General features: G+C 51.1%; 1 protein-coding gene and 1 non-coding gene across 6 annotated transcripts in view; both read left to right on the top strand.

The window, feature by feature from the left end:
* The window catches only part of SRC (SRC proto-oncogene, non-receptor tyrosine kinase), a 52,759-nt gene that overhangs the window by 10,657 nt on the left and 16,336 nt on the right, over positions 1 to 25,766 (top strand). For 2 of the 5 annotated variants that reach the window (XM_036321953.1, XM_036321950.1), the window contains exons 2-6: positions 8,663 to 8,730; positions 20,860 to 21,023; positions 22,009 to 22,269; positions 23,938 to 24,037; positions 25,106 to 25,123. In XM_036321953.1, coding sequence (XP_036177846.1) covers positions 22,017 to 22,269; positions 23,938 to 24,037; positions 25,106 to 25,123 — 371 coding nt within the window. In that variant the 5' untranslated portion in view covers positions 8,663 to 8,730; positions 20,860 to 21,023; positions 22,009 to 22,016. The remainder of the gene's footprint in view (positions 1 to 8,662; positions 8,731 to 20,859; positions 21,024 to 22,008; positions 22,270 to 23,937; positions 24,038 to 25,105; positions 25,124 to 25,766) is intronic. The other 3 variants (XM_036321952.1, XM_036321951.1, XM_036321954.1) reach the window with 3 other exon arrangements.
* Positions 11,361 to 11,467, top strand: LOC118663950. The gene has a single exon (XR_004970231.1). It is a non-coding gene; the product is annotated as a U6 spliceosomal RNA (small nuclear RNA).

Here is a 25,766-nt window from a genome sequence, read left to right as displayed (position 1 = left end):
TGCCCTTACATCCTTTCCCTGCAGGTGCCCTGACTGGCAGGAAGTGGCGGGGACTTGTTGGGGCCTGGCCGGCAGATTCCAAAAGTGCCTGGGATATGGGCTGGGTGTGTGGCAAGAGCTCTGGGGCCAGGGACCGCAGGGCAGAGGTCTCCCTGTGAGGGTGAAGGGCCAGGCATGGTTGCCCACGTGTGCCTCCAGAAAGGCCCCTCCACCCTCTTGAGCCCAGAGGGTCCCTACTCCAGACAGGGTGTGTTGAGAGCTGTTAGCTGACGACTCTGGTGCCAGATGGGCCTGAATTTGAATCCCAGCGTTGGTCTTTGCTGGCTGGGAGATCTTGGCCAAGTGACTTTTGCCTTTCTGGGCCTTGGTTCCCCCATCTCCAGAAAGGGGGTCATCCCAGAGCCTCCCTCCTAGAGAGCATAAACGAGATTTTTAGAGGGCTGTGCCCAGCACCATGCCAGCTTCTGCGATTGGGCTTTGGAGCGGTCAGTCCAAGCTTACTGGGGGTTCTGGGACTTGCCGGGCAGCTGAGGGCGACTTCCGGTCTGCCCCAGGCTCTCAGCACTGAGGACAAAGCCCCTTTGTGGTGGGACAGATGGAGCCTGGGTGCCCCCCCCCCCCCCCCCCCCGCCTGCTTTGGGGACTAACGGGCCACTTGCCCCTCCTCCTCACCCAGTTCCCGAGGGGGAGGGAGTTTCCTCAGACTGAGAAGATGGGAAATGAAAGTTGGCTTGTGCAGGAGGAGTGGCCAGGCTGGCTGTAGCTGCTGAGGCCAGAGCCTGGCTGGTGAACTTGGGAAAGCCATTCCCCTCTTTGGGCCACCTTCTCAGGGCCACAGGCATCTCTGGCAAATCTCAGGCCTACTGGGTGTGCCCTGTTCATTTATCCATCCATCCATCCATCCATCCATCCATCCGTTCATTCATTCATTCATTACCAAGTACCCACTCCATGCTAGGCGCTGTGCTTTGGGCCAGTGTCTGCTCTGACCAGATGGTGCCCAATCATCCCAGCTGTTAACTGTTCTGAATATTACACCCACTACAAAGTGTTCAGCTGTGAGTGTGACAGAAGTGTCTCCTGTCCTCATCAGACATGTGCTCGTACAGTGAGTTATGTATCAGAACTGTGGGCTGGGCCAGGAAGAAGTTGAAGGTTCTCACTTGGGCTGGGGGAGGTCAGAAAGGACTTCTGTGAAGAGGTAGTTTTTAAAATGAGACTCAGAGAGCAGCGCTGTCTGGGTGTGTTGCCATTTAGAGAGGTGGTCAGGAAAGGCCTCTGAGTAGGTGTAAAGCTCCTGAAGGAAGTGAGGGAATTAGGCGTGAATATCTAGGGGAAGTGCACTCTGCAGCTCTGCGTGGAGGAAGGACAAAGGGCCCGAGGCAGGTTTGAACTGAATTCTTAGGGAAAGGGGAAGCGGCCAGTGTGGAAGAGACATGAATGAAGGGCGTGGGCTGGCTGAGTCCACTATAAGGCGTCGGAGGCCCCTGAGAGGACTTTGTTCTTAGTCTTGGAGTTCAGGGGCTGTGAGCCTAATAAGCAAGAGTTACTGGTTCGGACTGACATTTGAGAAAGGTTTTCTGCCCCGAGTTGGCCAACCTGTCGGAAGAGGCTGGGTGGAGGGAAGGAAGTGGATTCAGGATGTGTTTGGAGGGCTTGGGACCGGGCTACATGGGGGACAGGAGGAATCATTCTTCCTCTCTGGGGTTGCTGATAATGAGGGGCTGAGGCCCTGCCACAGACCTCTGTGGGGTTCAGGTTCGTGTTCGCTCCCCTTCTTCCTAATATATCTGGAGGCACATAGGCCCTCACTTTGTCCTGAGGGCTGGACTGAGTCCTCCTGCTGCTATACCTTAGCCCAAACTGGCAGGATCCCACCCATTTCACAGATGAGAAAACAGGTTCCTACCTCACAGTGCTGCAAGGGGTACCAGATGAAACAGTGCATGTAAAGCTCTGAGCCTGATGCCAGGCATACGGTAAGCGTTCAGTAATCAGCAGGTGTTTTTATTTAGCAATCAGCAGGTAGTATTGTTTCTGTGGGGAGTAAGGACATGTGTGCGAGTCTGGCCTCTGGCCATGTCCACCTCCAGAGCTGGGCTTTGGGGTAGGGCTGGAGTTGCTGAGGGGCCTCTTCTCGGTAACTCAGCACCTTGGGATTGAAGGTACCTGGAACCCAAGCCCAGCACCACCTTCCGCTGAGTGCAAAAGGTCACAGGATTGGCTCAAGGCTGTTCAGTAACTTGGGACAGAGCAGGGTTTCACACCGTCTCCTGCTGCTTTGTCTGGTGCCAGTGCCGCCACTTCCGGGCCTTCTCTCTAAGGTTTCCAGGCTGTGGCTGGGTCCTGACGGGAAGGGATTGTGCCCTCTACAGCACAAGTCAGGCAGGGCCCGGGGTCTGGAAAGGGGTCCCCTTCCTGCCCAGGAAGAAACCTAAGAACTTTCAGGGCCCGGACCAGTCCCGTCTCTGCAGGACTGAGATTGGTGGGAGCTCCACGGTCCAGTTGCTTAGCCTTTGCTCTCCCCAGGCTGCGGGTCTCTTCTCTGGCAGCCCCCCCTCCCTCTCTCTGCCAGGGCCAGCTTGAGCCTGCAGCGGCCCGCCCCGCCCCAGCCACACTGGCAGAGCCGGTTTGAGGCCTGTCAGCCCCTAGCGTGTTTGCAGCATGAACATGGGACCAGACACGTTCTGGCTGCCCTGGCCCACAGACAGCCCCCGGCTCACTCGTCATTCACTCCTTGCTCATTCAGCAAACATCCCCTGGTACCTGGTCCACGTCCAAGCTCCTGCCAGGCGGGGCTCTGGGTGGGAGTTGTCTCAGACTTGCACATTGCTCTACGTATGTCAGGGTGTTCAGAGGGCCTGCCACCTGGACGTGCCAGGCAGTGGCAGGGGAGTGCAGTGGCCGGGGCATAGGCTGTGGTGGGGCTGGACAGACCCAGGGCAGAGGCCTGTACCTATTCATCTTGTGGGGTCCTGGGTAGGATCCATTCATCCATCCCTCCATCCTTCCCTCCATCACTCCATTTTCACCCCACCCCCCTCCCATAAATATTTACTGAGCACTGCCATGTGCCAGACAGTGTTCTAGAGGCACAGAACCAACCAGACAAAACCCCTGCTCTCGCAGAGCTGACATTCTAGGTGAGGAGACAAAAACTCAACAAAGGAGGAAAACGTGCACACAGTTTGTAAGAGTGACAAGCGCTGTGGATCAGATGCAAACTGCGAAGGGGTTGGGATGCTGGCTGGGGCTGAAGAATGGATGGTGGTTGGATGGGGACCCTGGGAAGAAAGACCTCCCAGACGCTCACACCCAAGGATGGGTGGTGGAGTCTTGCTGCTCCCTGGGGGTAGCGAATGCAGGTGGAGGGAGCAGCCAGTGCTGAGACCCTAAGGTAGGGGGTGCTGGACCGCAGGTGGGAAGGAGGAACAGCAAGGAGGGCAGGGGAACAGAATGAGTGAGGCGGAGAATGGAAGGAGAAAAGAGCAAACTGATGGAGGGACCAATTAAGGAGGGTCTCTGGACCATTCTAATGTTGGCTTTTAACCATAATGCTGGCTTTTAACCGAGTGAAATGAGAGCCATGGGACGGTTCTGAGTGCATCTGGCTGCTGTGTGGAGAACAGACTGTGGGGTGAGGGCGGAGGCAGGTGGATTACTGCGTTAGTCCAGCGGGGGGAGAGCGCGATAATGGTTTGCCCAGGCTGGAGGCAGTTGGTGGAAGGGGGACAGGGCCTAAACATTGTTTTTGTGTTATTTCATTTAATCTTCTTTTTAAAACTCTTTATTATGTAGGCATATTAGTGTAATGAACCCCCATAAGCCCATCACTGAGCCCCAAACACCATCAACCCACGGCCTGTCCTGCCCCCTCCACACCCATCTGTCGCATCCCCATCCTGTGCCATTGAAAGCAAATCCCACATGTCATGGTTCATGTGTAAATCTTTCAATATGTATGTCTAAGAGAGAAGGACTCATGTTAAGAAGTAGCCACAAAACTATACTCCCTCTAAAAGAAATGCAGAAATTCCTTAACGTCACCAAAAATCCCCTTCTCCCACGTATTTTTTGATGCGTCTGGGCCTCCCTCTCTTTACCATAAAGTGAGCTTCACAGTGGCCCCTCCTCCCAGGCTGTTGTGAGGGAACCCAGGTAAGATGCTGAGCACAGGCCTCGCGTATAGTAGGTGTTCGACACGTGACCGCTGCTACTGGTAGGGATTGATGACAAACACTTACGGAACATTTGCTTAGGTTTGGGCTCTAAGTGCTTCACGAAGATGAATTCACTTAATTCTCCAACAATCCTTAGAGGTAGGTTATTATTTCTGTCCCTATTTTATGGGTGAGGAAACGGAGGCACAGAGAGGTGGAGTAACTTTCCCAAGGTCACACAGCTAGAAAGGGCCAGAGCTGGGTTTTGAACCGAGACCGTCTGGCTCTTAATCCCCATGTTATGGGCGTTATGTGAGCCCAGAAACAGAGGGGTACCTTTCTCAGTTGGGGGCAGGTAAGGTCGGGTGTTGTCTGTGGTCAGAGAATAGGTACATGGAGTTCATGGGGGAGCACAGGGGCAGAGGAGGTGGATGGTGAAGCTTCAGGGAGGGATTAGCCTGTGCAAAGATCTGGAAGCTAGAGGGTAATGATGAGTGGAAGGGAAGGTCAAGGGGTAAGGAGGAGAGAGCATGCAGCAGGCCCTCCTCCATCCTTAGCCTTAACCTTGTGAGCTTTAAGGGTTTGGGCCATCTTGCTGACCACAAGATGAGGAGGGTTGGAACTTCTCAAGGGCACACATCCAGGGTAGGCCACCTATGGGCTTTGAGTGGGGGGTGGGGGGGAAAGGGGTTGAGCTCAGGCTGACTGTGTGCAGGGGCCTGGCCACCAGGTGCTCCTGCCCACCAATCTCTCTGAGGGAGTTACTGTAGGCGTGTGGGTGTGTGTGGGGGGGCACTGTGTGTTCTCAGAGCAGAGAAGCAGTCAGAGCTGCTGGCAGGAAGCAGTGGGCACCGTGGGCAGGGCCAGCTGGTGACTGTCCCCCCAAGGCCCATCAGCCAACAGCTAGTGGGGGTGCGGCAGCTGGGAGGCCCCAGGAGAGATGACCTTGGCGAGGTTGGGAGAGAACAGAACGTCACCTCAGCGTTCCCTGTGATCACCCCCTGATACTGGGGCGTCTGCTGAAGAGCTCTGGGCATGCCAGGGCCTCTGTCCAGGCGCAGGTGCTGAGGCCCCAGGGGCGGCATGACTTGCCCAAGGTCACACAGGGATTCTGAGGGAGGCCTTCCCCTCAGCCCTGTGATGGGCAGCCCTCATCAGTCAGGCCAGTTGGTACCTGGCTGGTCCCTGGTACCTGCCTGGTCTGTGGGTTTGGAGCCAGCATCTCCTTTTCCAGCTTCACCTCAGCCCAGCACTCTTGGGTCTGGAGCTCCAAGAATCTTATCTTTAGTCCCAGGGCCCACACCCTCATTCGAGCGCCGGCCTCCGCCTTGCTGTGTGGCCTGGGCCTGGGCACGCCCCTCTGAGTTCTCTTCACGCCTGTCCAAGGCCGGCCGTGACCCAGTTAGGCCGGGACGCACTCAGCCAGATCTCTCAATCGATAACTCCCTGCACCCCTGACTTTCCCACCTTAGGGCCTATGCACGTGCGGTGCCCACCTCCCGAGCTGCCCTTCCCGTGCCTCCTTACAGATGCAGTGGAGAGAGGATGGCTTTGGCATCACTGTGATCTGGGTTGGCATCCTCTCTCTCTACTTCCTGACTGGGCAGCTTCCTGGAGCCCCCATGTCCTCAGGACTAAAACGAGCGTGGCCACAGCTTGTTCCAGGGCTGTTGGGAGCACTGAAGGGGTGGCATGAACCCCAGGTGGGAGGATGTGAGGGGGAAAAGCGTGGGTCTCAACACCCACATCAGCATGCCCCACTTCACCTCCCCAGCCTGCACTGGAAGGGGGGCTGGGCAGAGGGCCGAGTTGGCCCTAGACCCTACCAAGAAGAGCCCAGCTGCAGGCTTCTTTCTTGGGCCCTTCCCAGGGGTTCTGGGTAGCACCCCTCCTTAGGGAGAAGCTCAGAGTGGGAGGGACGTCTAACTCAGCTGCTAGAAGGTGGGATTTTAATCACATCATTGGCCTATCTGTGCTTTAGTTTCCCCACCTGTGAAAAGGGATCATAGGAATGGCACATAGAAGGTGCTAAATAAATATTAACCATTACTACTGTCATTATTCATGTACCCCCACACGGAGGCAGGAGTCCTGTCTATATTGAAAAGCCACCTGTAGAAAAAATGCCCCAGTTGAGTAGGAAATTTTTCTGAGAGTCTGAAGGAAAAAAATGGAATCAGGTAAAGGTCCCTGCCTGTGGGGAGCGTCCCTTCTAGTGTGGGAGGCCACAGGGGAGGCAAGAAAGGGACGCAGCCCCCATCTGTGAAATGGGCACGTTGGGTGGCGCCATCTCCCATGCTGCTCCGGGCCCAGCTTCGTCCTCTGTGGACAGGGCCGGTGCTGGCGGTTCCTGCCCCACAGGGCTGTGGTGAGAAGGATGGAGCAAGTGGGGGCCCAGCCTTGGGCGTTTAGAGGGGTCGCATATTCGCTCCATAAGTGGTCCTTCTTGGGCTTGTGGCCTTGGGCCGGCCACTCTCCCTGCTCCAGCCTCCATTTCCCCGAATGGAAAACGGACCGTCCCTGGTATAAGGACACCCAGCGAGAGCCAGTGGTAAGAGGCTGATAGTGGTCTCGGGCCAGGAGGGCCAGGGCTCCCAGCTGGCCCTCTGCTGTCTTGGATGGTGGCCAGGGCACCTGACTTCTCTGAGCCTCCTTCTGCCCCCTCCTCTGAAAGGCATGGCTGATTGCCCCTGTGTAGCAGGGTCCTGGTGAGAACTGGAGAGCAGAACAGTGACAAAGGAAATAATAATGTTAGCAGCAATAGTAAGGGCCCATTTATCAAGCACGGCCTTTGTGCCCAGGGCTTGGCGTGGGTAACTCATTGGTCTTTGCTACTGCCTGGGAATGACTATGGGCATCTCCATGGTACTGAAGAAGGTTTTTGTTGAGAGAGAGAGAGAGAGAGAGAGAGAGAGAGAGAGAGAGACAGACAGACACAGACACCTTGGTGTGAGAAAGAAAGAGATATTGGTCAACCACCTCCCATAAGTGCCCCAACCAGGGTTTGAGCCCACAACCTGGATATGTGCCCTGACTGGGAATGGAACCCACCACCCCTCAGTGTACCGGATGACGCTCCAACCAACTGAGCCACACTGGCCAGGACTGAAGGAGATTTTGGTTGATTTCCCAGAGTCCTCCCTGTGTCACAGCAGGGGCTCATGGTGCTATACACCACCTGGTTTGGGCAGGTGCCTCATGGGGCCTTTGTGCTCCCCTCTCTCCACAGGCAGGATGATGGCTGCCAATGGGCCATGTCCATCCCCACCGCCTCCTCCCTCCTCTGTCCCCACACATTCCTGCCACAACCTCCACCACCCACTCTTCCCCCCCTGCTGGGCCATTGTTATCAGGAGACATTCCTGGACTGCCTGAGAACAGCTTCCACCTGGGGCCCTTCTGAGAGGGGGTGGGATCACTGATACAGGCCCTGCCAGTGGCTCCCTTGGGGGATGGGCCCTGGGGCACGAGGCTGTGAAGCCCAAACAGTCTGATCCTGCCTGCTGATGCTGTCTCTTATGAACTGTGTGACCTTAGGCAAGCAACTTGACCTCTCTGTGCTCAGTTTTCTCATCTGCAAAGTGGGGCTGTCCACATAGGGCTGCATTGGGTCTCCTGGGCTCATGTGTATTGTGCACTTCTTAGCATGGTGTCTGGTACGCAGGAGTCTCTCTACCCATCAACTAGCTGTTATCACCTGAGAACCAATTGTCCCTCCTCCTTGTGGGCCCCCAGTTTAGACTGCATGTGTACCCATTGCTGGTGCTCGGAACACATGGTCTGAGGATCTCTGGTGGCCCCCATCTGCTGAGTGCACATCAAGAGGGTCCCTGTGGGCTTTCTCTTCTCCAGGCCTGTGGGACTAGGAGAGGGCAGAGCTGAGAGCTATTTTCAGAAGTCGAGAACCTGCTGTGCGACCTTAGGCTGCACGCACCTCTTCCGCTCTGAGCCTCCTATTTTGGGTCTGCTCTGTGAGCACTTGGACCTGGGTAAGGCCCTAGGCCCTCATTGTCCCCATCACTGCACTGTCTGTAATTCCTTCCTTGACTGGTCTTTTGTGTGTCTCTCCCTCGATGGGCTTGGCGCATAGTAGATGCTCAGCTAAGCTTTGTTGAAGGAGCCAATCGATGCACAATGACTGAGTGAATACCCAGGGCTTTCCTAGTTCCAGGCCCTTTGCCAGGAGCATCATCCCCAGTAATCTCTACTTGTGGAACTCCTTGTCCTCAAAGCTCTTCTCAAATGCTGCCTCTGCCAGGACGCCTTCCCTGGTTTCTCCCAGTTGGAGGGGATTGCTGGTGCTCGGAACACGTGGTCTGAGGATCTCTGGTGGCCCCCGCTACAGTCCACCTTGGTATACGTAGTACCATGTGAATAATCAACTAGACCCACGCACTTACTAGGAGCCACACGTGGTTGGGAGCCCTGTGCCTTCGAGGTCTTATTTAATCCTCCACAACAACCTTGCAAGGTAGCTATGATTATTATCCTTCCCTTTGCAGACTTCAGAGGCTCAGAGAAGTGAAGCAATTGCTCAGCTATGAGAGAGCGAGCCAGGATTTGAAACCAGGTAAGCCTACATTTTTTCTTAAAAGGGAAAGAAAAAGCATTAATACACACACAGTAAAAAATAATTCAAACAGAACAAACGAAACAGGAAAAAGAAATCTCTTTGCAGTGTTTCTGGTGTGTTCTTCTAGGGAGATCCAGGCATATATAAGCGTAAATGTCAGAAAAATTATTTTGAAAAAGGTAGCACATGGTATACCCTGTTCTGTACCTGTGTTCTCTTAACAGGGTACCTTGGAGATAATTCTGTGCTGCTTTCTTTTTTTAAAAAATTTAAACCTTTATTGTGGAAAGTTTACACATGCTTCTTTCTTTCTCATGGTTGCATAGAACTCATGGTGTGGATGAAGACCACGCTTTATTTAATCAGCAAGGAATATTTTGGTTGTTTCCAGACTTTGCTTAATTATAGACAATTCTGTGTTGAATATCCCCAGTCACACGCTTAGCGTTCATGTGTGAGAATGCCTTTTGGGGAATCCCAACTTGCAAGGTCATAGGGTGTGTGCGGTTGTAATTTTGATGTATAGTACCAGATGACCCTTCAGGGAGGCTGCGCTGGTACCCTCACACCATGCCATCTGGTTCGCCTCACTCTCACCAACACAGGTTGCTTTAGTTTTTCCCCCATGAACTTTAGTTTTTAATTTTTATTTATTTCAAAAAAGTTTTAATTGAATTTATTCGGATGACATCCTATGTAATAAAACCCTAATATGCAAATCGACCGAACGGTGGAATGACTGGTCGCTATGAACTGACCACCAGGAGGCAGATGCTCAACGTGGGACCTGGCCCCTGGTGGTCAGTGCGCTCCCACAGGGGGAGTGCCGCTCAGCCAGAAGCCGGGCTCACAGCTGGCCAGTGCAGTGGTGGTGGTGGGAGCCTCCGCGGCAGCACTAAGGAGCAGTGAGCCCAGTGGTAGGAAGCAGCAAGCAGGCAGGCGGTAAGGACCGAGGGGTCCCGGACTGCGAGAGGGCACATGCCGGGCTGAGGAACCATCCCCCTCTCCCCCCGCCCAGTGCACGAATTTCATGCACCGGGCCTCTGGTTGGTTAATAAAACCATACAGGTTTCAAGTGTACAATTCTATAACACGTCATCTGCCGACTGCATTGGATATTCACCACCCAAGTTTTTTTTTTTTTACTAGTACAGCTTTACTGAGAAATATTTCACATACCAACCAATTCACCCATTTAAAGTGTACAATTTAATGTTTTTTAGTATATTCACAGAATTTTGCAATCATCACCACAGTCAATTTTAGAACATTACCCCAAAAAGAAACTGTGTACCCATTAGTCACTCTCCACTTCCTCTCAGACCTTCTTCCCCAGTCCCAGGCAACAACTCCTCTAGTTTCCGTTTCTATGCATTTGCCTATTTTGGACATTTCTATGAAATCATACAAGATGTTGTCTTTTGTGTCTGGCTTCTTTCACTTAGTATAATGTTTTCAAGGTTAATTCATGCTGTCGCAGTACTTCATTCCTTTTTCTTGCCAAATAATATTCTGTTATATGGATATGTCACATTTTATTTATCCATTCATCAAGTGATGGACAAATGGGTTGTTTCCACTTCTTGGTCATGAGTAATGCTGCTATGAACACTTGTGTACAAGTTTTTATGTAGATACTTTTTTCTTCTTAGGTATATACTTAGGAGCAGAACTTGTGACTCAGATGGTAACTCTGTGTTTAACTTTTTGAGGAAATGCCAGACAGTTTTCCAAAATGGCTCCACCATTTTACATTCCTACCAGCAGTGTGTGAAGTTTCCAGTTTCCCACATCCTTGCTAACAACTTGCTGTTATCTGTCTTAACTGTAGCCACCCTAGAGGGTGTGAAGTGTTATCCCATTGTGGTTTTGATTGGCATTTCTGTAATGACAATGGTATTGAGCATCTTTTCATGCAGTTACTGGCCCCTGGTATATCTTCTCTGGAGAAATGTCTGTTCAAATCCTTTGCCCACTTTTAAATTGGGTCCTTTGTCTTTTTGTTGTTGAGTTATGAGAATTCTTTGTATATTCTGGATACAAGTTCCTTATCAGATATGTGGTCTACAAATATTTCCTCCCATTCTTTGGATTCTTTTTACTTCCTTGATGGCGTCCTTCGGCACATAAAAGTTTTTATTGTTGATGAAGGTCAGTTTAACTCCTCTTTTTTAGTTTGTGCTCTAAGGAGTTAGTGTGATCCAAGGTTTGATGCCTATATGTTGTTATAAGAATTTTAAAAGTTGTACCCTGTATATTTAACTTTGTGATCCATTTTGAGTTCATTTTTGTGTAGGGTTTGAGGACGGAGTCCAGCCTCTTTGTTTTGCATGTGGATATTCAGTTGTTTCTACACCATTTCTTGAAAAGACTGTTCTGTCTCCATTGAATAGTATAAGTACACTAGTCAAAAATCAATGGAGTGTAAATGTGAGGGTTTATTTCTGGACTCTAAATTCTGCCCATTGATTTGTAAGTCTATCCTCATACCAGTAACACAGTGTAGATTACTGGAGCTTTGCAGCAAGTTTTGAAATTAAGTGTGAACCCTCAAACTTTGTTTTTCTTATTTAAGATTTTTTTGGCTATTTCTGGTCCCTTGGCTTTCCATGTGAATTTTAGGATCAGTGCCCGCTTCAACAGCACATATACTAAAATTGGAACGATACGGAGAAGATTAGCATGGTCCCTGCGCAAGGATGACACGCAAATTCGTGAAGTGTTCCATGTTAAAAAAAAAAGAAATTAGGATCAGTTTTTCAATTTTTGCAAAGTACCTAGCTGGAATATTGATAGGGGTTGTGTTGACTCTGTGGATCAATTTGGGGACTTTTGCCATCTTAGCAATGTTTAGTCTTCCAATCCATGAATATGGGATGTCTTTTTATTTATTTAGATCTTTAATTTCTTTCAACAATTTTTGTAGTTTTCAGAGTTTAAGTTTTGCACTTTTTTGTTAAAAAAGTATTCTTTTGATATTGTATATTGTTTCCTTAATTTTATTTTTGGATTGTTCATTGCTAGTATATGGAAATACAATTTATTTTTATAGCATGATCTGATAACTTACAACCTTGCTAAACTTGTTTACTAGTTCTAATAAGTTTTTTAGTGGACTCCTTAGGATTTTCCATATATAAGACCATGTCATCTGCAAATAGAGATAGTTTTATTTATTTCTTTCCAATTAGGATGCCTTTTATGTCCTCTTTTTTCCTGGCTAGAACTCCAGTACAGTGTTGAATAGAAGTGGTGAGAGTGGACATTCTTGTCTTGTTCCAGTTCTTAGGGGAAAGCACTCAATCTTTCATCATTAAGTATAATGTAAGACATGGGTTTTTCATAGATGCCCGTCATCAGGTTGAGGAAATTCCCTTCTATTTCTAGTTTGTTGAGTGTTTTTGTTATGAAAGGGTGTTGGATTTTGTCAAATACTTTTCTGAATATATATTGAGGTTATTATGTGGTTTTTGTCCTTTATTCTACTGGTATGGTGTATTACATGAATTGATTTTCAGAAGTTAAACCAACCTTGTATTCTTGGGGTCAGTTTCATTTGGTCATAATGATAATTCTCTTTATACATTATTGGATCCAGTTTGCTAGTATTTTATTGAATAGTTTTACATCTTATATCCTAAGGGATAGCAGCCTGTAGTTTTCTTTTCCTATGGTGTTTTTGTCTGTTTTGGGTATTAGGGTAATACTGGCTTCATAGAACCAATTGGGAAGTGTTCCCTAGTGAAGAATTGGTATTCTTTCTTTTTCTTTCCTGTGTGTGTGTGTGTGTGTGTGTTAATCCTCACCTGTGAATATTTTTTACCATTGATTTTAAAAAATATATAATTTTATTGATTTCAGACAGGAAGGGAGCTGGAGAGATAGAATCTTCAATGAAGTGAGAAATCATTGATCAGCTGCCTCCTGCATGCCCCCCACTGGGGATTGAACCCACAACCTGGGCATGTGCCCTGACCAGGAATCGAACCATGACCTCCTGGTTCATAGGTTGACGCTCAACCACCAAGCCACACTGACCAGACTCCCATTGATTTTTAGAGAGAGTGGAAGGGAGGGATGGGGGCGGAGAAAGAGAGAGGAAGAGAGAGACATTGATGTGAGAGAGACACATTGATTGGTTACCTCCTGCACGTGCCCCGACCAGGGCTGGGGAAATGGACCTGCAACCGAGATATATGCCCTTGACCAGGAATCAAACTCGTGACCCTTTGCTGCTCAGGCCGACGCTCTACCACTGAGCCACACCGGCCAGAGTTATTTCTTTAAATGTTCAATAGAATTCATCAGTGAAGCCAGCTGGGCCCGGGTTTTTCATTGAGAGAAGTTTTAAAATTACTAATTCAATCTCTTGTTTTAATTTTACTCAGATTTTCCATTTCGTCTTAGTTTGGGTAGTTTGTGTTTTTCTGAGAATTTGTGCATTTCATCTAGGTTATTCATTTTGTTGGCATAGCATTCTCTTATAGTCTTTATTTCTGTAAGGTTGGTAGTATTGTCCTCTCTTTCATTCCTGATTTTAGTAATTTGAATCTTCTCTCTTTTTCTCTTGGTCAGTCTAGATAAAGGTTTGTCAATTTTGTTGATCTTTTCAAAGAACCAACTTTTGGTTTTGTTGATTTTCTCTATTTTTTTTTTCTATTTCATTACTTTTTCTGCCCTAATCTTTATTTCCTTCCTATTACTTGCTTTAGGGTTCATTTGCTCTTTGTTTGCCAGTTTCTTAAGGTGGGAGGTTAGGTGACTGATTTTTCCTTTTTTAATACAGGCTTTTACAGCTCTAAATTTCCATTTAAGTTCTCCTTTACTGCATCCTATACATTTGGATAAGTGGTTTCTTCATTTTCATTCATTTCAAAGTATTTTCTACTTTTTTTTGGTGACTTCTCCTTTGATTCATTGGTTATTGAGGAATTATTAATTTTCACATATATGTAATTCCCCAAATTTCTCTCTGTTAATGATTTCTTATTCCTTTCATTGTAGTCAGAGGCATACTTTGTATTATTTCACTCCTGAATTTATTAAGGCTTGTTTTATGGTTTAGTATATAGCCTATCCTGGAGAATGTTCCACGTGCACCTGAGAAGAATGTATAGTCGGCCGTGGCTGGGTAGCTTGTGTAGTTTTCATTGCATTAATCTTATAAGTGTAGTTGAGCACCTTGTCATATGTTTAAGTGCCATTTGCTTTGCTATCTGTGGTTACTTTTCTTATTTTGTGGGAGCTCATCATGAGTTACTAATATTCCTCCTCGTTTGTGTTCTTTTGAATTTGTTTATGACATTTATTGAGTTATGCAGACATTTTATTTTATTAAAAAAAGACATTTCACAAAGTCTCATTTTGTAAAAAGATTGTGTTTATATACACACACACACACACATATATATATATCACACATATATATATATATATCATATATATATATATATATATATATATATATATATATATATTTTTAGAGAGAGAGAGAGAGGAAGGGAGAGAGACACATTGATTGGTTACCTCCTGCACATGCCCCGACCAGGGCTGGGGAAATGGGTCTGCAACCTAGATATGTGCATCGGTGAGCATCATTCGCTGCCTCCTGCAGCCCCCTACAGGGGATCGAGCCCACACTCCAGGCACGTGACCTGACCCAAAATAGAACTTGCAGCCTTTCAGTACCAGGATGCTGCCCAAGCAACTGAGCCACACCATTCAGGGCTATGCAGACATTTTAGATTTTTATGTGGATTGATTTAGCATTTGAAGACTGATTCTTAGGTTTTGTGCCATGTTTAGAGATGCTTTTCCCATTTGGATATAAGAAAATGTATTCTCCCCTCCCCTTTTTAGAGCTTTATGGTTTTGGTTTTGTGGGATTCAGAGCTGATTGATCTGGAATTTATAGGCATATGGAATGAGATTGAGATCCAACTTTGTTTCCTGATGGCAAATCCTTAGTTCTAATTCTATCTTAAATATAGTCTATCTTTTTCTCACTGGTATGAAATGCCACTTTCATTATTTATTAAATTTCTGTATGTTTGGGGACAATTTTTGGACACTATTCTGTTCCATTTATTTGTCTATTTTTGTGCTAGTATCACACAGTGTTAAGTACTATGATTTTATAGTAATTTTTACTGTCTGGTTGGGCAATTTCCCCTCTCATTACTCTTCTTTCTAGGATTTTCCTAGCTACTCATACACATTTACTTATACACTTTAAAATTGACTTCTTTAGCTAAAAGAAAATCCTGCTGGGGGTTTTATTGGTATCACATTCAATTTTTAGATTAACTTAGGGAAAATTGATATTTTTATAATGCTAGGCTTTAAAAAAATTTTATTTTCTGCCCTAGCTTGCTTTTCTCAGTGGTTAGAGCATTGGCCCACAGACTGAAGGGTTGTGAGTTTGATTCTGATCAAGGGCACGTACCTCAGTTGCAGGCTCAATCCCTGGCCCTGGTCGGCGTGTGTGGGAGGCAACCAATGGATGTGTCTCTGTTGCATTGATGTTTCTCTCTGTCTCTCCCCCTCCCTTCTACTCTCTTTAAAAATCAGTGGAAAAAATATCCTCAGATGAGTATTAAGCAAAAAAATTTTTTTTAAATTTTCTGATTGCTTGTGGTATATAGATACAGTGTTGATTTTTTGATATTACCTTTTAATTTCCTACCAGTTACCTTAATTCACTTTTGTTTAATAGTTTTGCAGCAGATTCTTTTGGGTTTCCCAGATCTACATTGATAACATCTGAAAATGGTGATACTCATCTTCTCTTTTCTAATTCCATTTTATTTCTCCCATTTCTTTTTCTTAGCTCATTGCATTGGCAAGTGTCTTAAAGGAAGGTTGACTAGTGGACATGCTTGTCTCTCCTGGACTCTTCCCCTATGAAATAGCTTTTGTCGGCCTGGGCTCCTACTCAGCTCCACCAGACAGTCCTTCCAGGGCCAGACACAAGGCTTGACTCAGAGTAGGAATTTTGGAAGCCTTTGCTTAATTATAAGAGTGATTAGAAAAGAGAACAAGGGTCTGAAACGTAATGATCGTAATAGCTAATACTCACTGAGCACTTCTTATGTGCCAGGCACTTTAGAAGTATTACCTCATGTTTCCCCCACATCAAGCCCAGTTACCTAGGAACCATTACCTTGATTCCCATTTTTGATAAGGGGTAAGCTGAGGCCCCTTGAGGCTGAATGTCTAGGAAGTGGCAGTCTGCCATCTGAACCTGGTATTCTGGCTCTAGGCCTGTATTTTTGACTCCTCCATATTGCTTCTTCCTCCCTGGAAGGTGCAGAGATATGGATGGTGAGTCAGAGGCTGGAGGGCTGGGGGGGTGCCTAGGGCAGTAGGGTTGTCAGCACAGTGCCTGGGCCATCAGAGGTGCGTCTTGATGACACTCTTGAACCTCCAACATCCCAGCTCTGCTGCACTCACTTGTGTGGCTTTTGGCAAAGTTCTGGCTTTTCAGAACCTTAGTTCCATCTATAAAGTGGGTACAGTAATAGTCCCTATTTCGTCGTGCTATCAGGATAATTGAGTATCAACTGCTTATGAGGATCTCAGCACTCAGGCCCTGCCACCTAACTCCTGCTTCCTTTGCATTGCTCCTCTTATTGCCTGTAATGGTAAAAACAACACTGTGTGCTGTTAATCAAACACTTATTCTGTGCCCTTCACATGGGCTCTCTCACTTTATTCTCAGATGTTAGGTTTCTTATTACTCCCATCCTGTCCTATATAATAAGAGGTTAATATGCAAATCGACCAAATGGCAGAACGACAGGTTGCTATGATGTGCACTGACCACCAGGGGCCAGACAGTCAATGCAGGAGCTGCCCCCTGGTGGTCAGTGCACTCCCACAGCGGGAGCATCGCTCAGCCAGAAACCAGGCTCACGGCTGGTGAGCGCAGCGGTGGTGGGGGAGCCTCTCCTGCCTCTGCAGCAGCGCTAAGGATGCCTGTCAGTCAGACATCCCTCGAGGGCTCCCAGACTGTGAGAGGGCACAGGCCAGGCTGAGGGACACCCCCCTCCAGTGCATGAATTTCATGCATGGGGCCTCCAGTCCTATATAATAAAAGGGTAATATGCAAATTGTCCCCTCAAATGTGAGTTTGACCAGGGGGCGGGGCCAATCCGCCAGCCACCTGGGGCCCCTCACCCTGCCCAACACCCCTCCTTCCGATCGCCCCCCCCCATTGGGGGTGGGGCCAGCTGGCCAACCTCCTGCATCCCCTCCCCCTGGTGGGCCCAGCCCTGTGGGCACTGATGGGGGTGGTGGCCAGCCAGACCCCACCTGTGCATGAATTCATGGACCGGGCCTCTAGTCTATATATATAAAAGCCTAAGCGACTGAACGACTGAATGACCAAACAACCGGCCAGTGCGCTCCCACTGCTCAGCTGACTGACAGGTGCACCAGATGCCGGGCTCATGGCTGGCGAGCACAGCTGCGGCGGTGCGAGCCTCTCCTGCCTCAGGGGCAGTGCTTCTGAGCAGCGGTAGCGGCAGGTGCAGTGGGGCTAGGATGAGTGGGAGCGGTGTGGTGCCCAGCCTGGGCTCGGGCTCCTCCCTGGCCTCCTGGTCCACAGCTTCGCACACTACTACATCCCCTGAGGGATCTCGGATTGTGAGAGGGCGCGGGCCAGGGTGAGGGACCCCACCAGTGCATGAATCCATGCACCGGGCCTCTAGTTTTAGAGGTAAGGAAACTGGGAGGTGAGGTAGCTTGTCCAAGAACATTTAGCTAGTAAGGCAGGATTTGAACCCAGGTCTGACTGAGTCCTTATTCTCAACTCCTAAGCTCCTGGCCTCCCCTCCACCCTTAGAAGGTGGTGGAGGCGATATTCTTCAGAGTCGGGAAAGAAGGAGTGGGTATGTCATGACTGAACACCAGTGTTTTCTGGACTCTTCTGGATGTTATGAGCATTTGTGTGCCTGAAGGGGGGCACAGCTCATGCAAAAGCCCGGAGGTGAGAGCCAGTGTGATCCCTCTGTAGGGTCTGTGGGTGAGGGTGACAGCGCCAACTCTGTGGGCATGTCTGTGTGGTTTAGAGAGATGCCTCGGCTGGGAGGAGAGTGCACCGGAGGCCCCCCCCCCCCCCCCCTGCCCTGGCCAGGATGACGGGCCTGGCCGGAGGGAGCCTGGCCGGAGGGAGCGGAGATAGGGTGGGAAGGGGATGCCTTTGAGAAAGATTGGAGGGAGGATGGGAAGCCAGCCCTGACAGTGACATGGGGCGGGGCAGCCTAGGGGAGAGATGCCAGATCGGGTTGGGATGGGCTGAGCATGAAGTGTTGGGGGCACTGAGCTGGGCCGCATTCTGGCATCTCTCATGGGGAGTGATAGCTCAGGCCCTCTGTCTGGAGCCTGTGGTCGGGAGCGGCTCCCCGAAGGAAAGGGGCCACCTTCCTCTGGGAACCTCAGGCACCACAGTACAGAGCCCTTACCACTTCCCCTTGCTATTTCTGCCTTGGCGTGTGTAAGTGGTGGGAGAGATGTGTGTGTGTGTGGGCGGCGGGGGGGGGGGGGGGTGGGAGTGGGGTGGGCGGGGGGTTGGCCATTCTCAAATAGGCAAGTCATGGTGACTGGGTGTTTGGGCCCTGAAACAGGGTCCTGCCTGGAGAAAGGAGACTGAGGCCGAGAGGGCTGTCTCTCTCAAGGTCACAAGCATGGTGGCAGCCCTGCAGGGACTAGACACCCCCTAAAGGTGCCTGTCCTTCCTCAAGCTCACTCTGCTTTGTAAGAAGCCAGGAACTTCCAGCTTTCTCTAGGAGTGGGGCTGGACTGCCTTACCCGCTCCTGGCCCCATCTGCCAAGGCGTCTGGCTGTTCGGTGAGAGAGGTCCCGAGGGCAGGAGGTGGGTCCCATGAGCTCCTCCACCCTGAGCAGCCCCAGATTCCTGCCTGCCTGCTGTGTTTTCCTACCCCCCACTTCTTTCCATTTTCATTCTCACCCTCATTGTGTGGCCTCAGGCACGTTCCTCCACCTCTCTTGTGCTTCAGTTTCCTCATCAGTAAAATAGGGACACTGTTAGCATCTGCCTCCTAGATTATCACGGGATTCGATGCATCAGTACTTGCCGGGGGCTTAGTTCAGGGCCCAGTACAAGGTCCAGGCTCCGGGAGGGTTTGAATATTGCAGAATGCTACTTGGTCTCTGCATGAAATCGCAGGAACAAAGCAGGATGCAAACCCTATGTCTGTGCTCTTTAGTCTTTTGTCTATTCTGCAGATATTTCCAGAGCACCTTGTAGGAGCCAGGCCTCCTGGTCACTGGGGATATGGAGATGGATCTGCCCTGGTCCTGCCTGCAGGGAGCTATGGCCAGGGCACCACAAGGATCCCAGTTTACAGTCCTACAGTCATATGATGCCAGAAGGGAATGTGTGCTCCATGCACTCCCCTCACTGATTCTCCCAGCAGCCCTATGATGTGGTACCTTTGTTATACCCAATTGACAGAGGAGGAAACTGAGGCACAGGGTCCCACGCCAGGGTGGTAGGGCTTGAACTCAAACACAAGTAGTCTAATCCAGGACTCTGGCTCTTAGCCTCGACCTGCCTCCTGTCCACAAATATATATATTTACTTGTATAATTAGAACCAACCACAAGGACCAACCTCCCGCCCCGCCCCCAAAAGACCAAACCCCAGAAACCAGCAAACACTGCAGTCAGAGGCCCTGAGCCACCGTGGCCTGTTCTTGAAGGCTGTCTTATGCTTTTCTGAGTGCCCCAGTGGGGAGTGGTCTTCTTGGCTAGTTTAAGACTTAGGGCCAGGAGCTGTCTTTTCCTTTGCCCCCTCCCAAGAGGGCATGTACATCCTCTTGGTGCTGGAAGAGCCTCCAAGGTCCAGCGCTGGCTCTCCCTCTCACTCCACAGCACATTGGCCAAGTACCCTATCTCCTGTTCTTGGTTACCTCCTGTGACAGGAGGCTCACTTTTCATCATTCGGTTCATTGTAAAGAAAGTTTGGGATCTTAGAAAGTTCTTCATTTAGAAACTTTTTAAAAATATATTTTTACAATTTCTATTTCCTCTCAAAGTGCCACAAGCAAGTGGTCTGTGAGGGCATGCAGTCTCTGAGGCAGGGCCTGGCCAGTTCGTCTCTTTGTCCTGCTGTAGTGACTGACAGCCTCCAGCACAGTTGGTGCTGTGAAGGCTGGACCAGGGAGCAAGTGGGTTGGAGGTACGGTGGTTGGGGCTCAGCCTCCATCAAGCCTGGGAATGTGGGTAATCAGGTCAGTAGGTCCCACGGGACACTGACTGTATGAGTGCTGATGGGCACCATGACCTCAATGGATTGGGTTGCCATAGAAATTGGCCATTCCTGTCCCCAGGCCCATTGGTCCCTCAGGAGGCCCTGGTGATCCTTTGGGCTGGTAAGCAGGTCTCCCTAGGGCCTCCCCAGCCCCACATTCTCTGAGCTGGATGGACCCCAGGGAGCATGCAGGCCACACCTCCATTGTGCAGCAGAGCAGGCTGAGGCCCAGAGCGTATAGGGACCGGCGGAGGTTCACACAGGGACTGGGGTCACAGAGCTGGACTCAGCTCTCAGGGCTAACAGGCTTGCCTGAGGCCCCCACCAATTAAAGGGACTTTTCTCCATCCATAGGTTCCCAGAGGAAATTCTGGACTAATTCCAGGGCCTGCAGCATGCCCTGGAGAACAGTCGGAACCACCTGGCTGGTGTGTCCAGAGTCACACAGATCAGTGAGAGCTGATGTGCAGGCTGACCGGCTGTGTTCCCAGCACTCTGGCTTGCCTCGCTCAGTTATCACAATGACCCAACCGTTTCCAGATGGAGAAACTGGGCACAGAGAGGAGTTAAGTTGCTTACCTGAGGTCATGCAGCTGATTAGGGACAGAGCCAGGATCTGAGCTGCGGAGTCTGGCTTTAGAGCCCACTCTAGCACCTTGCCCCACCCAGCATTGTTCTCGCTCAGAAAGGCTTTGGGAGGCTAGAAGGAATGTTCAGGTCTGGGAAGCTCTCAGCTTTGTCTTCCAGAGGCAGAGCTGATAAATCATGACCCACAAGTCAGTCATGGTGATTTCTCTTCTGATCATGCCCTCACAGCAGCCCTGAGAGTTTGCTTTATCCCTGCTTTTCAGATGAGGATGCTGAGGACCTGAGAGGGGAAGTGACTTGCTTAAGGTCAGAGTGGGAAGAGGTGAAGCAGGGCCTTTAGTCTTCGACCCCTGACTCCACACCTGGTGTTTGCTGAGACCCCAGGCTGCTTCCCAGGTCCTCTGGGACAGCCCCTGCCTTCCACCAGGTGAGGTGATGACCCATCCAGGACTGCCAAGATGAGGGAGCAGGGAGGGGTGGCCATGAGGGTGGGGAGTGGGAGGACCTGAGAATGGGGAAGTGGGAGGCAAAAGGGTGTGGCAGGGCCATGGGCATCACTGGGAAGTTTTGACCTGCCAGATTTCTGGCTCTGAAATCTCTTTCATTCAGCTATTTATTGAGCACCTACTGTGTGCTACACTGTGCGAGGTACTGGGAGCATAGCAGTGAACTAGACAGACTAAAGTCCATGACAATAATAATAATATAATCACACAAATACAAATTAAGTGATTGCTGGGCCACATGTTACCAAGGAGAGGCACAAAAGTCACGTTAACTTAGACCAGTGAAAGAATTTGAGGAACGTTTCCTAGGGAAGTGACTTATGAACTAAGAACTGAGGGAGGCATGAGTTACCCTGGTGAAATGGTCAGAGAAGAGCATTTAGGCAGAGGGAACAGCATGTGCAAAGGCCCTGTGGCTGAGGTGAGCTCCCAGCCATCTCTCCTTCTTTCAGCTGCCTGAGTTGACTGCAACTTTTAGCACCTTTCCCCCTGGATCAGACAATTTCAGTCAGTCATGTATTCACTCGACAAACCCTCAATGAGCCCTCTCCTATGTGCTGAGTGCCTGGGGCATAGACATGACTCAGAGACTGTCCCTGCCCACGAGGGACAGAAACAGTGACTCGGGAGAATGTGGAAGAGCTTAGGGCTTCTGATGACGAGGTTTCTTCTGTGCTTGATCCTGTACCAAGGAAGCCCTTTCTGGGTGACATCATCATTCCCATTTCACAGATGAAGAAATGGGGGCTCTGAAAGGCTGACTTACCTCAAGAGGCTGGTACCCCTCGTGGGCCTCAGATTCCCCATCTGTAGAATGGGTTAGGGTGGAGGCTGTCTAAGGGGCCCAGACAGCCCTGCCTGCTCCCAGGGTCCCTCCTTCACTCCAGGGTCCTCTCTCTTCTCCAGCCAGGACCATGGGCAGCAACAAGAGCAAGCCCAAGGATGCCAGCCAGCGGCGCCGCAGCCTGGAGCCTGCTGAGAACGCCCACGGTGGCGGCGGTGGGGGTGCCTTCCCCACCTCACAGACCCCCAGCAAGCCGGCCTCCGCTGACGGCCACCGTGGCCCCAACACGGCCTTCTCCCCTGCCACCGCCGAGCCCAAGCTGTTTGGAGGCTTCAACTCCTCGGACACAGTCACCTCCCCGCAGAGGGCGGGGCCGCTGGCTGGTCAGTGGACCTGGGGGCATATGTATCTGGATGCTTCTGCCCTTCCTGCCCGGGCCAGGCTGCTCTGCCAGGAGGGCTGTGTGTCCTGGGGCAGCGAAACCCCCTCTCTGGGCTGCTGTTTCTTTTGCTCACGAAAGGGGAAGTGTCTATGGGTTCCTTGGCCTTGGGGACTCCTGGGAGTTTCCTGGAGACTGTGGGTAGGAAGTGTGGTGCACAATCCATCAGACGCAGAGCATAAAGGGGTCTAAAGATATAGGACTGTAGGGCGAAACTAAGGACCAGAGAGCCCTTTGCCCTGGTCAGCCCAGAGATGGGTCGGGATAGGTGGCTAGCGTGTGGTCAAGGGGTCAGGAGGGTTGGGAGGAAAAATCAAAGCTCCTCTTCAGAGGCCCTCCTCATGCTGAGATGCGCCCTTGCGCCCTCTGCTGGCACTTTGAGGTATGACAGCCAAGACAGGGATGCTTAGAGACAGATGTGGTCCTGAGAGACACATGACACTTGCAAGCACTTGTACTCTCACCCAACACACTCAAATGGAGCCATACACTCATGGTTACACACACCAAGTCAGCAACTCATTCAAAGAAACCATTTAAAGACATGTACATGTGCTAAGCTGGAGACTCCATCATAGACACGCACGCCTCACGCATAGAACACACATGGATTGCACTCCCTAGGCACAGACACACCCCCAATGCAGATGTACACAAATATACACACACATACATACAAATAACCTCCTGCTCTCAGACGAAGACACACATGTGCGGTCAAAGCCCTTCAAAGACACACACAGGACACAGACACATACTGAAGAAACGAATTTGCAGCTACCCACAGACCCATGGAGGCACAAGTGCACACACATGCAGTGAGAACACAAAAGCACACATGGACACTCATGGACTCCTCAGGCACAGACACAGTCCAAGTGAGAGAAACAGACCCACATGCGCACCCATTCATGTGTCCAAGAAATATTTGTGGCACCTCTCCTGCGTGCTAGGATTCTTCTGGCCTGGGGACCTGCAGTGTGCAATGCAGACATAATCCCCGTAGGGGAGAGAAACAAAGCAAGATGTGTACACGGTGCAGCGTGTTAGAAGGTGGAAACCGGTGAGAAGGACAGAAGGGGCAGGGAGGGCGTTTTGGAGGATGGAGGGATAGAGGTTGTAATTAAAACGGGGGACAGAGAGGGCCTCTTTGAGGGGACAGTTACCTGCCACCAAGCTCTCCCCAGACACATAGAAGAACCCGGAGAGAGAAGCAGAGCAACCTTGCCTGGTGCAGTTTCCTTCATTCACTGGTTCATTCATCCCACAGTTGTTTCTTGAGCACCTACTATGTGTCAGGCTCTGGGAACAAAACAGAGATGCCTGTTAGTAGGGGCTGCTGGTTCTATGGAGAGGATAGACACCAAACAAATGCCTAGCACCACCCAGAGCCCAGTGGGACACAGACGGGAAGAGATGCGTGCCTTCTGCACGCCCTCACAGGGGTGCCCGGGCACATGGACACAGCTCTGAATGTGACCGTGACTCTGGGCTGGGCTCTGATGGCCTGTGGGAGACCAGCCTCCACGCCCCCGGGGTACAGGGCCCTTTTGTGCACACCTCTCCCTGTCCATGGCCCCTGCCGTTCTCATACGCCCAACCCTCTCTGCAGGCGGAGTGACCACCTTTGTGGCCCTCTACGACTATGAGTCCCGGACAGAGACTGATCTATCCTTCAAGAAAGGGGAGCGGCTGCAGATTGTCAACAACACGTGAGTGCCTCCCTTCCCCGTCGTCCTTGGACATCCCATCCCTTGGGCCCGGCTTTGGGCCAGAACCACTTCTGAGCATCCCAGGCTCAGAGGGCAGCATGTTGGACAGCAGGCAGAGCTGAGCGCTGGGGCTGTGGAGGCCCAGGAAACCATCCTGGGGCCTGTGGGAGTGATAATGAGGCAAGTGGTGGTGGTTGGGGCTCTGGGAAGGCCCCTGGGACAGAGATCTGGGTTCAGTAACTTGTCAACAGGGCACAGTACCCCAGAACCCCAGATCCCAGACTCTGCAGGGGGGCATGTGGTCATGGCAGAACTGGGCCCAGGACCCACGACTACAAAAAGCAGGGCTTAACACTGGAGGCCATGCCCACAGAGGTGCCCCCATTAGTGACCTAGGGCTGGAGGGCCCAGGGCAGCCGGATGAGTCAGCGTGCCCCACTGTAGGGGGAGGAGCCCGCCTTGGGAGGGGTGGGGAACCCATATTGGGCACACAGTGGGAGAAGGTCAGGACTGGGCATGTGGATGAGATGATAGTATAGGGTGTGGAGGGCAGGACTCCCTGGTGGATGTCTGGTTTACCTCCAGGGACTCCTCCTTGGGGTAGGCTCTCCTAGAGCCAAGCTGGCCTATGGGGGCCCATGCCAGACGCTGGGGCCTCTGTGGGCAGGGGAGCAGGGAGCAGGGAGGAAAGAACCAGTGAGGGGTGGATGGGGCTCCAGCCATGGGGTGGGGTCCTCCTCCTCCTGTCCCCTCCTCTTCTTTCCCTGCCTAGAGTGCAGTGGGAGTGAGGTGCTATACCTGTCATGGGGGTGCCGTGCAGCCTTAGGGCCATATGCCCAGGGAGGGGCGGTGGAGGCCTTCAGGGTGGCTTGGGATGGGTTTGCTCATGCAGGACTGCTGACAGGGCAGGGCAGAGACTGCACCTGCTGCATTGCTGCCTTTGGCAGCGCTTGCTGTCCCCCTCCCCCTGCAACCTGGGACCTCCCCCACCCCATTCCTGGCCCGCACTTGCTTCCCCCAGCCCTCTCAGCTTCTCCCTCTCTCTGCTTTTTTCTCGCTGGCCCTTAGGAGGAAGGTGGATGTCAGGTGTGTACATACTTCATGGGCGGGCTGGGTGGGGTGCTTTGCTGGTGGGGGTGGGGCTGCTGTCTGCATGTGGCTGTGTCCCTGCCTGTGGTCTCTGGCCCCCTTGGCTGCCCGCTTCCAGCTTCCCAGCTTGTGTCCTCACCCCCAGCCAGTTTGGCCAGGTCCCGACCTCAACCTCAGGCTGAGAATGGGGAGAGTCCTCCCATCACCTGTCACTCTCCACCACCCCTCTTCCCACCCACCCTCCCAACTCACCCACTCCTCATTCTGATCCTTCAGCCCGCACTGAGTTCCAGCTGCATGCACGGCTCAGGGCTGGGCCACTGAGGCCTGGGCGGAGAAGGCCTTGTCCAGGCCTTCCTGGAGCCAGAGGGTAGCCGGGAGCCAGCCCCCGTCCAGGCAGAGTGGCAGGCAGAGGATGGGTCAGCCCGGGCGTTTGGGCTTCCGCTCTGTGTCCCCCTATGGCGGTGACCACAGGATCTGGGAGTTTCCAGGTCTTTGGAGGAAGAACAGTGAAGTCGAGTGGCAAGTGGAGGTGGCGGAAGGCAGTCCCTCACGGAGGGGCAGCTGTGGGAGGTGCCGCGCTGGAGGGAGCTGTTCCAGAGGACAGGGTAGAATTGACCCCTGAGTGTCCCCGAAGGCC

The sequence above is a fragment of the Myotis myotis genome, unplaced genomic scaffold (assembly GCF_014108235.1).
Source record: "Myotis myotis isolate mMyoMyo1 unplaced genomic scaffold, mMyoMyo1.p scaffold_m19_p_9, whole genome shotgun sequence".
In the NCBI taxonomy this organism is placed as follows: Eukaryota; Metazoa; Chordata; class Mammalia; order Chiroptera; family Vespertilionidae; genus Myotis; species Myotis myotis.
Note: the sequence above shows the minus strand (reverse complement) of the source record. Positions and strands in the feature narration are given on the sequence as shown.